This window comes from Coturnix japonica, chromosome 6, assembly GCF_001577835.2.
Source record: "Coturnix japonica isolate 7356 chromosome 6, Coturnix japonica 2.1, whole genome shotgun sequence".
NCBI lineage: Eukaryota > Metazoa > Chordata > Aves > Galliformes > Phasianidae > Coturnix > Coturnix japonica.
The window spans coordinates 9,193,434-9,207,405 of NC_029521.1; the positions used below are offsets into that span (position 1 = coordinate 9,193,434).

At 49.3% G+C, this 13,972-nt stretch overlaps 1 protein-coding gene across 9 annotated transcripts in view; it reads right to left on the bottom strand.

The window, feature by feature from the left end:
- The window catches only part of CDH23 (cadherin related 23), a 126,191-nt gene that overhangs the window by 78,432 nt on the left and 33,787 nt on the right, over positions 1-13,972 (bottom strand). For all 9 annotated transcript variants that reach the window (XR_001556045.2, XM_015866412.2, XM_015866411.2 and 6 more), the window contains exons 5-6: positions 13,326-13,373; positions 13,032-13,124 (exon numbers count right to left, since the gene is read on the bottom strand). Coding sequence is in view for 8 of the 9 variants with exons in the window: in XM_015866412.2 (XP_015721898.1) it covers positions 13,032-13,124; positions 13,326-13,373 (141 nt within the window). In the remaining variant the exon portion in view is untranslated. The remainder of the gene's footprint in view (positions 1-13,031; positions 13,125-13,325; positions 13,374-13,972) is intronic.

Here is a 13,972-nt window from a genome sequence, read left to right on the forward strand (position 1 = left end):
TCCCCAGTGGCTGAACCATAGCCCTGCATCAGAGAACCATCCTGTGCAAACAGAAGGGATGGATGAGCTGCTGCCTCCACACCTTCACCACCAAAATCAGACAGAACACAAAATCCAGCACAACAGCCTGATGTCCAACCTGTCAAGCTCCATATTTTTTACTTTTTTTTGTCTACAGCACTGTCAACATCTTAGCAAGCACAAGCATCTTGAATCCCACACTGGCCAATGCTTCTGTTGGAGGAGTGACAACTGGGAGTCAATACTGCCAACACACCCAGTAGTCACTGACCCCAGCTCCCCAGGCACAACTACCTGGCTAACAATTCCCTATATCTTCAACACATGGAAGAAGCAAGGCACAGAGTCACAGTTCAAGGCTGGGCAGCATCCCCACTCCTAGCATCCCTCCCATGATACAGTCAGACTGACCAGCTCTGAGATGCCGACCCTGAGATGATCACACCCCGGGGAAAAGCTCTCCCCAAAGTTTTAATGCTGCAAAACTACTTCCTGAGCCCCAACCCTCTCTTTTTTCCAAGGTGGTTTGTCAATGAGGAGTTCAGATCTCTGGCAAAGGACGGGGGATGAAAGAAATCAGAGCAGGTAATTGCTGTGTGAAAATGACAGCGCAGCGATTTGCACAGAGCAAAACGGACAGCGGAATAACAAGAGGCAGCCGGCGGTGGCGAATCGATACCTCCCCAGAGGTGGGATTATTAGGGAGAGAAAGGGGCTCGAGAGATCCATCAGTGCCTGATGAGGGACTATTTCCAAACGACTGGCCACTGCATGAGAATTGCCTTTGGAGTGGCGCGTTTGGGATGCAGCCCCAGCAAGTTCAAGTGGGAGCAGCAAAGACAGGCTTTAAGGAAGGATCATTTTCTATCCATGCAGATAAAATACAAAGCAAAGTGGCCCTGAATTGGAAAGCCAAAGAGATCTGCAAAGATGCCCAGCAGTCCCAAGAAAGCAGCAACAGCAGCCGTTCCTGTGCTGCTATCCCTCCCCCAAAACCTGGGCAAGAGGCAATGAATGAATGCTCAGCAGCAACAGATGCAGCCTACGCGGGGCCAAAAAGAACGAACGCCAAAGTGGGAAGGGCCTCACAGCAGCAGCCAAATAACTGCAGTGGTGTTGGCTCTGGGACAGAGCTGCGCTGGGCACACTGGTGGGGCTTTGGTTGAGAGATGTATAGAGTCGGTCCCAGCTCCACTGGGAGAAACGTTTTTTCTAATGGGTGACCTCACTGGGGCTGTATTTAGTCATGGCCATAGCATCCCTCTGAGCATAATGCAGAAATACTCAGGTAGTAGCCCAAAGTGTAAATGCAGTTACAAACAAGACGAGAGGAATTCTCTTACCTCAACATAGTTTTGGTCTCTACACATCCAACATACACTTGACCCAAATCTTAACCAGGGAATCAGTACACTGTCCAAGTCACGACAAGGCTTTGGGAGAAGGAATGAAGTCCATTAATGACCAGCTATAAGCAAAGAACAAGGAGGTAAGAGAAGCAGCCCTGGCTTGGCAGCACTGCAGTGCTTAACCCAACAGCAGCCCCGCTGGCTGCTGCTCACCTTCTCTGGCACCAAAATCCCTTTGAGACCTAACAAGTTAAATAATGTTTCAAGAGCGCATCTACTCAAAAACAGCTGCACCCGGCAAATATTATGAGGTCTAAGCCTCAGATGCAGCTCTTCTTCCCATCACTCAGGCTCAGTGAAGGATTTGCTGTGTGGGTTTTGTTTTGTTTATTACTTCTAATGACTTTCTCATTATCATTTTGCTGTGAAACATAAACGATGGTTATGGGAGAAATCATATTATTTGGATGACTTTATTAAATTAGAGAGCAAATCTGTGTATATTTCTGGCTCAGGATAAATGCTTGAACTTTGAGAGGCCAAAATTCATTTTCAGATGAGCCGTTTTAGGAAGCTCTGGAATCAGCAGCTCAATTTGCCCTCAGCTGAAAGGGAAATATACGGGGGTCTGTCTCAATTGGATCCCCCCCACCTTTTAACCACATCACCAGGCCCAAACCCCGCTCCCAGCGCCGCTTATGAGAAACGTGAGACTTGACAATCATCATGCAGAAATAAAGGCAAAATAGCACTGAGAAAGAAAATAATCCTGTCGTGTGGCCCCAGCTCCAGCTGAAATAGAAACAACAGCCAGCAGACATGCAAACGGCTGAAGTGGTACAGGTTATGTGCTAGAATTAAAGCAATGCTGCTTAAAATACCCAGAGCTGTCTGGCACCTTTCTCAGCACCGGAGCTCTGGCAGGACCACCGGCAGGGCTCGGCTGGTGCTGATAGCAGAACAGAAGCATGTGTGAAGCAAAGACAGCATGAGAAAGTTGCTGCTAGACAGTTTAGAGGTAACAAAGCCCCCAGTTTCACAAATTTGTGAAAGCAAAATGGGCTGATGAGGAAAACTTAAGACATTAAGTTTACCAATGGACCACGGGTTTGTAGTTTTCTCCTCCTTTCCATTCTTCCATCCATTTACATATCCATCCATCCATCCCACTCTGAGAGGGGATCAGAAACAGAATGTTTTGCTTGGCATCAAATCAAAGCCCCCCCCAGACTTTTTGAACCCATATCTGACAGTGGAATAATCTCTTAAAAAGAATAAATCCCCCAACCACACCCAAAGGGAATAGGCAACAGAAAAACCTGATAAAAGGTCTATTGAGTGAAAGCACTTCCTTCATCCCAACCCAAAAGGTACACCCGGAAAGCACCAGGCTTGGTGAAAAATCACTGCTGGAAGAAGCGAGGAGGCAAGCAATACTTTGGGATGGGGTTGTTGCCTGCATAACAGAACTCATAGTAGGACCTGTACCTCCCTATGTGTGCTCTCACGGAAGGGATGCGCAAAAGGTCCCATTTACAAGTTGCCACCCCACCAAGAGATCAATAAAACACCTCCTGCCTGCAGCAGGCCACCACTGCATCACCTCTACCTCTAGAAGTGCTGTAAGTGTGAGTGAAGTTGTGAATGTCCCTACAGTCACGATGCAGAAGCTCCCAAGTTAGAGGAGACCTTTCTACCGAGGATGGAGCTCATCAACCCATGCTCACATGAAGTTTGCATCACGTATCCTCTCACAGTATTTGATTTACAGGGAGGGAAGCATTCAAATTGCCAAGCTTTTATGAAAACATTGGCTGTGACAATTCCTTAACTTCCCCAGAAATGCTCTAAGACAGCCCTTGATTTGAGACCAGAAGCAAAAAGCGATCCCATCTGTTCTGACAACCCCTCCTCGTGCTGTGCACGCACGGTCCTATCACCTCACAAAACCTACAGCTGGGCAGACGTTTCAGGAACGCACAGAGAAGCCGCAGGCATGGCTAGGAATGGGAAGGTTGGCTTGTGGGACCTGAAAGCAGCTTCCCAACACCTGCCCAGAGCCCAGAACGAGGGTCAACCACCGCGGGTGGCTGTGAGTACTGCCCTGCTGCACACACCTGGCAGTGGGACTGCAAGATGAAACACCTTGATGAAGACCTGATGTGACACTCTTCTAGCAAACTCCTGTGTCCAGAAACGACGTCCTTCTTCTTACAACAAAAGGACAGAAATCCTATAAACACATTTACCCTTTGAAAAACAGCTCCCGACACCAAATCAATGGAAATAATCTGTACCCTTTTCCCAAAGCCATGCTGACAAAGCCTGTGCTTCAAGCACAAGGAGAGGGCCATGTCCTGTCACCCATCTCTCCCCAAACCCATCACCCCTTCACTTCTGGGCATGCTATTTCCCAGAAGCAGGAGCACACCAGAGGATCCAACCTCCCCACCAAAAGGCTCTAATAAATGTAACGATATTAAAATGGAAGAAGAGCCATCTTGAGCCCTCCATATTTTTCCAAATTTGAGGAAAAGGAGAAAGAGATGATCCAAGCCTCCCTGGGAGGCAAAGCCTTTCAGTTAAATGTATCATGAAAAAGAAAACTTCTGTCACTGCCTTAAAAAGGTTTTTGACAGGTCTTCATTTGTAGCCCACAAACAAATGCAGCCTTTCATGCTCCACGGACTCTGATATTGCTTCATTGCAGACATGAACCCAGCTCACCATTGAAAAGCCAGAGGAACAACCATATTAAAGAAGCTTTCTTCCCCGCTTCCAGGCACACCAGAACTCTCTCATTTCAGGAGCTGCACTTAAGTTCTTGAAAGCACACCCTGAATAACTGGAAATCACTCCAAACCATTTCAGTGGCTTGGGATGGACCACATGAAGTCAAGCCTAACAAAAAGGGCACTAGGATATGAGATGAAAGGAAACAGCTTTGCACCATGGAAGCCTTCCTTTTTAGAGATATACAAATCAAGCCAAGCCTAGAAACACAGATTTTAGCTATATGGTGCAAGTCAGGCACGCTTTTCCTTCACAATGCCACGCTAATTTTGGTTCCACACATTCCTTCCACAGAGCCCCCAAGACCTCGTGTCAGCTGTCACCCCCATCCCTCCTCCCGGCAGTGGGACGGGCGGCCACACAGCCCAGGTTTGTCACCAGCCAGAGGAATCCTCTAGAAAGACAACCTGCAGGAGAGAGATAAGCAGCATCTCCTCTGCTCATCGGAATGCAGGGAAAAGACCAAAACAAATATTAATGAGAGGCACTTAGCTGTGCCTGTTCGGCAATCAATAACGCGCGACAAGGAGCACAGTCAAGCTGCAGGCTGCATGCTGGGGCTCGGGGTCCAAATTGGAAGGGTCTTCTGCTAACTCCCTCCCGGTGGTCATGCCAGCCACACTCCAAGTCCCTGTACTCATCACACATTAGAGATACAAACACTTCTCATGGTTGCGTGTGATGATGATGTTTATCTGGAATAGTTAGGTTCCCCTTATCTTTCTTCTTTTGTTTTTAATTTTTGAGGGTTTTTTGGGGGGGTGGTTTTTTTTTTGTTTGTTTGTTTGCTTTTAAAACTCCTCCATGTTAACCCTATGGGAACACATCCAGTGCCCACCCAAAAGCTGTGGCACAAGGGATGGGTTAGCGACAAGGGGATGTGCCCGGGGGATGCTCTCCCCACCTGTGCTCTATCAGCAGGATTCCTGGAGCGGCCTCCGAGGGCACATGGTGGCTCCCGCGGCGCTGGCTGAGGGAAGAGAATGGCTTTCAGCTCAATTACCCTTCACATTCTGATTCCATAACGCTCCGATGAGGCTTTTTAACCAAAACCCAAAAAAAGCATGCCTGCCACAGCCCGACCTCAAGCTCAAACGTGCAGAAGGGACGCGACTTGCATCCTGCCCCATGCTGCCCATCTCTCCTGCTCTTCTCCTGGCCAGGCACCCTCCTGCTGGAAGCAGGGTTAAGAGGATGATGATGATGGATTGGTGATGAATCACATTGTAGAAAAACTGTTCACCCAGCAGCTTGGGAAGGTTGCGTGTTCAGGGTGCTCAGAAATTAATTCTGCAAGGCAGAGACACTGAGGTGCCATCAAGGGAAGGAAAACCTGCCCATTCCCAGCTGACAGCATTTCCAGCAGGGCTGGAAGCAAGAGTTATTTGCTGCTGCAGCTCTCAAGACCTCACCAGCCCTACCCACATCACAGATGAGGTTAAGGACCGGGGTATGAGATGCACGATTAAATAGACCCTGAAAAGAGAGGGACAGACAACATACCAGGAACCAACCCCTATTGGATGCACAGTACTGAGATACCAAGTAGCTCTCCCCCACACCCTGTACGCACGTGCACACGCGTGTGCACAGACCGCCCCGCGAGCTGCTTGTGATGGGAAGGAGCACAGGCTGACATTTGGAGAGTGAGGCGGAGTGTCAGAGACGCAGCAGGAGCTGGGGAGGGTTGGGAGGAGGCAAGGACACTGCAAAAGCCTATTTGCAAAGCTCATTTCCTGCACATTTGCCCGATTCTGCCGCTCGGAAGGGAATGGGGCTGATGTCAATATTGCGGCACTGGGGATGGTGGCAGCGGACTCCATGAGCAGAGCAGCACCTACAGGAAGCACGTGCAGAGCAAAGGACTGCAGCTCCACCTGAAGCCAAACGCAGCACCGGCTGCTCGCCCCATTTTGCCAGGAACACCCAAAAGAGAGGTACAAATCAAAGCACAGAGAGCTAAGGGACACTTCCCAAGATCTGAACTTGGGGGAAAAACATGCTCTTCAAGTCACCTATGCAACAAATCCTCAGAATTAAAGTTTTCAGACTTTTCCTTTCGGAGCAAAAATGCCTCAAACCCCATATATTCAGTTCTCATGCTGTCTTCATTATTCACCTACTGACAAAATAAATCACAGGCATTATAAGTTTCAACAGCAATTAACGGTGGAAATTAGGCAATGGCTGCCTAACACTGATTGAAACCATTTCCTCAATCAAATTCCTCCCATTTGTAATGGAACTGATGTGCGCAGTTCCGCTCATATATAACTATTTCAAAAAATACAGAGACTGATTTATTCTGTTATTTTACCACAAAATACGACTGGCGGTAGAGAACTTATTATACATGACCGTCCCCGACATCACAAAATAATCAAACATAAAACGCAATTCTGAAAAAGAAATTGGACTGAACCTATTGCGTGAGTGGTTTTTATCGTCCTTTTGAAGCATCACCTCTGCACAGCTTTTCTGTCAGGGTGGCAGCGCTCCCCTAAATATTCCCATCTTAACTAAAAACAGCATTGTTACTGAAAAAAACCCTGCCTTAGCAAGAGTTTTGAGCCACCCATCCTGAGTGGCACCCAGAGCTCAGGAATGGGTTTGGGACCCCTACAGCACAGCAGTGCTGCTCACACACTCTTTTCTCCTCCTGCCAGGTGGGACCATTCTCAATGGCAATACATCCATTGCTTTGTAAAGGGCTGTCTGGATTCACCACAATGTAGTCCTGGGTCTCCCCACACCATGCTTTCCATCTGGCTGCAGTCACTGCCCTACAGGTCTGTAGGCTGTACCCAAGCCACCCCTCCTACTTCCATCCGAGCTGTTTGTTGCTCCTACACACCGCTTTCCCTCCCTGTGCCCTAAAATGATTTCTCCAGCAATGTGAACCTCATTTTCCCAGCACGACCTGCAGAGGCACTGAATTGCTTACTGCCCCACACTGACTTTTCTTCCATCTCCAAATGGTTTTTTTCCCCCCTTTTCCTGCCTTCCCATCCCTTTGCCCACCCCAGCACCGCACTGGTCAGAGCAGCACGACTATTTCTAATTTTCAGGCTGTCCCCCGCCTTGCTGCAGCATCCAGCCAGAGCCAGCCCAAGTTTTGCCTCGTGGAAATGACTGTTATCTCCAGGACACTTTACGCATTACTTCCACGCCATTTGGAGTTTTACGCCCCAGTAGTTTCTGTTGCGTCTCTCATTTCACTCCTCGGGCACGTGTTTTAAAGGCCCAGGGTCTCCTGTTCTGCCAGACCAAGGAATGGGCTACCAGACAGCAACTTGCCCCCTCCCTGGGGTCCTTAAGGATGTCACCTGGACCCTGAGACACACTCTCCATCTGGCATCACAGTGCACACATGGCTGATAACAACCAAAACTCACATGCCAGCGACCTTCAGAGGGGAGGATCGTACAATAACAGAATCATAAGACCGGAAAAGCCCTCTCAGCTCACCCAGCCCAATCCAAGCCCATCCCCATCTGTCCACTGCCCACATTCCTCAGTGTTACATCTCCACGGCTCTACAACACCTCCAGGAATGGCGACTTCACTGCTCCCTGGGCAGCCTGTGCCAATACAGCATCACTTTTTCAGAGAAGAAATATTTCCTAATATTCAACCTGCAGAAGTGGGTATCTATCAATACTCACAAACTCAACTCAGAGCCAATATGCCAAAGGACATTCCACCATAGAATCATCAGGTTCCAACATTAGCCATCTCTAGAAGCTTAGCAGTGCAAGCTCTGACACCTGGTACATTTCTGGGCTCCTGTGGTCCCTGCCTGCAAATTCCAGGAGACAGTCACAGCGCAGCCACTCCATCACAAATGAGAAAGAGCATCCCACGGCATGGCCACCAAAATCATGACTCGGTGTTTTTCTGCATATAAAGATGTGTTTTAACATCCAATCTATAGAAATGGCCCCATCTCAGCAGATCACAAAGGCTGGGGTGGAGAGGGGAGGGAGAAGCCTGGGTTTCTTTGAGGGACATTACTTCCTACCTAGTGATTACAGAGCAGATGAAACCCTCTCAGAAGAGATTATCTCATCCAGCTAAGAGATGGCATTTTAATAGATGGGCAGTATACCCGCCTTTAAGGCTGCTGAAGAGAAGGAAGACCCTTCAAACCTGGCTCTGCTTCCACCAGTTTGCTGGACAAAGTTGAAAAGTAATTAAAGGTTCTCAAAAATAATAACACAGAAAATCTGGAAAGAGGAAAAGCATCACAGCAAACACAAGGTGACCAGACCCCTGAAGCAAAAGAGAGAGCATTGAGTTCATTCTAACCTACGTATTTTGTCCACACAAGTACGGACACCCCAAAGGAGAGGCTGGAATGGAATTCCTTGTGCAAACGATTGGATGAGCTGCATCGCCTACCCAGAACAGGGAACCAACTTGCTTCTGGCCAGTGATGTTTAATGAGCAAAGCCTGAATAATTCACAAATTTGTTCCTCGTCTCTCCAGCAAGTTACAAACAAACAAACAAAAAATAAAACAGCAACTGAACACCACCATAAATAAATGAATTTGCATGGGAAGTGCTGCTGAGGAGTTCGATACGCTGTGTGCAGGGTTGGTGACAGGAGGGGAAAGCTGGATTTGGGGGGTAAATAATTCATCGTAAATTACTTGTGCCGCTCCTGACTTCACACAGAAGCATATAGACAGGGGAAAAAAAACAGAGGGCAGAGGGGGAAAAAGAAACAAGGAAGGAAAGCACTCAGCAATGATTATAGACCGCTTTGCTGTGCAGTGGGAACACCGTTCTTATCAGCTCTGTTATCACTGCCTTCAATTCAAAGCCTCTTTGTTTAAAGAAAGGGGAAAATAACCCAAAAGGTGTCTTAGTGCATGCAAGGCAACGGCCAATGGGCTGCAGCCAGAGCTCGCGCTAATCGCAGCTGCTTCGTATGCGCAGCATCAGCCCTCAGTGCCATTGCTACAGTTATACGAGCCCCTGAAGGTTCCTGGGCAGGATGGCAGGGAACTTGATGTAATTACCAACATTATTACCATTAAAGAAAAATAATAATTTTAATTACAGCTAGGGCTCTGGGGGCTTTCTCTGGTCCTCCTCATCTCTGCTCACTAGCCAGCACGGCCTGCTTCCAGGCTGTGTAATGGGACAGGGCAGGATAGTCTCCTCCTTTCTCTCCCCTTTCCACACTATTAAAAAAAAAAAAGGCTTCATAAAAATGCTGCTTTCACCACACTGACATATTAAGGATGCAAATGGTAACTGGTGATGGCCCATGAAAGCTCAGTCCCGCAGGCCACTTCCAAGCAGCAGTGACTGCTGATGGCAAGTGTCCACACGTCACCATTAAAACAAAGGGGGAAATGGGGCTGAGTACAGGAGGTGTGATACCTGCAAGCTGGCCTTTACCAAACTGATGCTGGGTGCAGCCTGTCCCACCTCACCTCTTGCTGTTGTTGGCATAAACAAAAGAGGAGCACATTTTTTCCAGGTGTTTGGAAGATGAAACGGAGGCCAGAGACCTTCTCCAGCAGAGAGAAGCTCAGGGATGATATACAAGCCTTGCACAGATCAATAGGTGGTGCTTAGAGATGATCTGCATGTCTTTGGAAAACAGAGTCCTGCTGTAATTAATATCACTTAGCCAGTCAGAGGTACTTGTTGGTGGGGACAGCTTTTTGCTGGAAGATGTAGCCCAGTGACACACCTTCCTTCATAAATCATTAAAGGTAAAAACAGAAAAGAGGGTTTTCAGAAGACAGGAAAATCCCTGTGGATAAGTTCCCGAGCAAGGAAGTGCACAATTAAGCAAACTTTCTGTCAGTGCATGACGTCTGCTGATGCTCTGGAGAGAAGGCCATGGACTGAACTTGGCCAACATGCTCAGAATCACCCCATATGACAGCCTTGGAAGGGCTTTGGTGTCTTGAAGAACGCAAAATGTTGGGCACCCCAGCTCCTGGAAGCAGTGGAGCTCACCACGAAGTCATAATCAGGCTACATGCTCCTCCAAGGGCCTCATGCCTGGGGAGTGGGATGGGGAAACCCAGTAGGAACCCAGGGCCGAGGATATAGCCCCATCTCAATGCCGGGAACCACAAAACCAGTGCATGGGCTTGGATCTGCTCCATGTAAAACTGCTGAACCACAGCAACCCAGAGAGACCCAGTGAAATGTAAAAACAGATCAGACAGAGCAGATTGGAGTTGTCAGGGACCGAGGCACTGCCCCACCAGCCAGCTGCAGGCTCGGCAGCACATCTTCCCTGACTCAAAAGCCAAGCTCCAAGACTCCCAGAATTACAGAACTCCAGGGCTGGGGGAAGATGAGGAGGGCATGGGAGAGGTGAAGCGCGAGGGCTGCACGCAGGAGGAGCGTGAGCCCTGAAGGTCAGTGCAGCAAGCAGGAGAGCAGCTCACTGATGGATGCCAGCAGCACCATGGGGCACGGGCACGGTGCACACGTCCTCGCAAACTGGAAAGCCATAAAAGTCTATTACAGCAAATCAAACAGCAGTCAGCATGACAGCCATTAGCCTGAAATGAATACACGAGAACTTAATGAGCTCTGTCGAGGCCAGCTTGGTGAATTAAGTTGCCAATTCTAGCAGGATTCCCCTTTCTTTACAGACTGGAGCGCGTCCGCGCTGCCTCGTTGCCTCCCAACAAGCAGCCAGTGGCCTGCCCTTACCCAGATGGGATGTGTCATTATGCCACAGCCACCCCCATGTCCTGCACTGGCCCATGCTCTGCTGTTTTTGGGTTAGGGATGGTGAGGACCTGCTGAGCACGGGAGATGTGCAGCAGCTGCACTATGCCCTCAGAGCCGTGGTAAAGCCAGGTGCCCACTGCCCTCATCCCCATCTTGTGCTGGAGAACGGCAGCCCGTGTCCAAATAATTCACGTTCACGAATCAAACAGACTGCGGAAAATGCTGGGATGGGTGTTTAGAGGCAGTATTGTTTTTAAAGGTCAGTTTACTTCATGTTCCATTTATTTATGCACACACTTCTTTTGACTTTCCCAGCGCTGCACAATAGCGGCGAGGTTTAAATGGCCTTTCTGTTGCTGCTCCATTAGCTAGGACAACTGCAAATCGATACATCCATTTATCTCAAAATTAAAAAGAGAAAAACCCTCATTAGCTGCCAATTCTGCACAGGGCCAGTCTATGCAAAACCATGAGTGTTTCTGCTGGTCTGCGCTCCATTCCCAAGCTCCCATCCCCATTCATTCATTAGCCAGAGGTGGTCTTTGAGACACATCTGGGAACTTGCAGCCTTGCTGCTGGCCCTGGGCTGTCAGAGCATGGGGACAGCTTAGGGACAGTGTTGTCTTCTACCTGATTCCTGTGCGCACACTAAGCTTTGGCTGCTCGCAGCCAAATCAGGAGAGCACCTCTACCTCGAGAGCTGCGTGGGCAATGTCCCTGCCCACCCCCTTGTGGGCTGCAGCCATCAGAGGGACCCCATCCATCCCCTGCCTGCACACAGTCTGCCAAGGAAACGCTGTCTGCCCAGCAGAGGAACAGAAGTGCCTGCAGGACACTGGCTGAGCAACGGGTTCGTGGCTCATTACCTCTGGTTGGTGCCCTTGCTTAAAGATCATGGATGGAAACTGAGAACTGGCACACAGTGCCTTATAATTAGATTAGGCCGACCTCTAAAGAAGCATGGCTGTAATGGCTGAGTGGGTACGTGGGGGGATATATCAGGCTGTGCCCCAAGCACTCATAGTCTTCATTTCCTACCCAGTGCCTTTGCTCTCCCTGCTCCCTGGGCTTGACACAGAGGTTGAGGGCTGACACATGGAAGGATTCACCATAGACTCACAGAATCATGAAACCATTTGGGCTCAAAACACCCTCTCAGGTCACCTAGCCCAACTCCAGCACACCCCCATATGACCATGTCCCTCAGTGCTACATCTCCACAACTCTGCAACACGTCTGGAGATGGTGACTCCCAGGGCAGCCCGTACCACTGCATCACTGTTCTTTTGGAGAATAAATTTTTCCTAATACCCAACCTGAAGCTTTCCAATACTGGTTCTTAAGGAGAGTAATGATAGACATGCACCTGTTGGCATCCAGAAGTCCAGGCAGAAATGTGAGAGTGTGGAGCAGCTCATGCAGCCCCTGCCAAGTCATTTCTGCACCATCCGTGCTGCGAGGAGGAGAAGAAATGGCTCTGGCTCCATGCCACCCGGGAGAAAGGTTTCAGGTGACTTGGCACAAGGCGGGCAGTGTGACCAGGAGACCAGCTCCCGGCTCCCACATCATAGGCTGCCTAACACAGAGCTCGTCCTCGCAGCACGTGAGCCCAGCACAATGAGATAAACCATGGTAATGCAACTGTTTGTACCTCTCCAACATTGGAGGCTGCTTGATTTCACACACACACATACTTGACCTCATCCATGCCCTGAAGTGTGCTCAGGGAGGAACAGGGAACAATAGGAGAAGCTCCATTTCAAACACAATGCCCTGAGCTTGTTGTCCTCCTAGCACCAGCAGGTGGAGGGGCATTTCTGCCAAACCGAGCTCTAGGTGCAGAAGCTCTCCACAAGAAGATGCCAGCATTGATAGAGCATGGCAGAATGCTATGAAAACCTTGGAGATATTCAACACCTGGGCTGAATAAAGCCTCAAGCAACCTGATCTGGCATGATCTCTGTTTTAGTGGGAGGCTAGGCCAGGTGACCTCTGCTGGCCCCTTCTCACCTATGGCATTCAAGGCCCTCATTTCCCACCTCTATCATTCCAGGTCCCCACAGGAAAAGTCCTGATTTCCACAGACCCCATCATTTTGCTCCTTCCCACATCCAGGATGGAATGCTCAGCAGCAACCGCACAGTGAGGCACCTACCTCGGGGATGCGGACACTGTAGGGCTGGTTGTGGAACCGTGGTGCATTGTCATTCACATCTCCCACTTGGATGTTGACCGTTCCCTTGATCACCTGTGGCCACAAGGATGAAGACAGCGAGTTGGCATCAGCCTCATGCATAGGCTCAGGAGCTAACCTGAGCTGGTGGCTGCTTTCCCCTTCACTGGCTTGCCTTGGTGCTGCCCCCAACCCACTCTCCAGGACCAGGGTGACCCATCCTCTCCACTCCCCTCTGCCCATGCTGCAGACCATGAAATGAGAAGTCACACTTACCCCCTGGCTGTCGCTGACGGAAAATTCAACCGTGAATTCTGACTTGGTCTGAAAGGGAAGGAGAAGAAAAACATATAATTAAAGATACCGGAGTGTTTATCTGCAGATGGCAGGCTTGGGACTTTTAGCCAATATTATTACATGCAAAATGCTTTCAGGACCTTCAAAAGAAGAGAAGGGGCGCTTGAGTGCAATTACCTCTGCTGAGGATAAGTGCTGAGAAGCACGGCTGCTAGCAGGGCTCCAGCGGACTAACAACACTGAGAAATACCCTGCTAAGGTTGGGAAGATGCAGGGAACCTCAGCTCTCAGTGCACAACTGAGCTCCCAGAGCACTGCTGCCTCCTTCCCAAAAATACCTGCCCCCAGGATACCATGCTACTAAGAGCACTGGGATGAGCACAGGGAATTAACAGATTGAAATCCCCTGAATGCATTCAATAATCCCCGTGCAGTCCTCCGTACCCCTTGCTGCTTTAACTGATTTAACAGCTTGTCCTGAAACTGTGATGTATTACAGTCACAGGTGCTGGGGTGAGAGACACGCTGGTGAGAGGGGAATGTTGGGTGTCAGGAGCAGGATATTGCTAGCTGAGGCAGGGCTGTTCTTCCCGACCTTTTTTCCCAACAGCAATTATGCTGCTCAT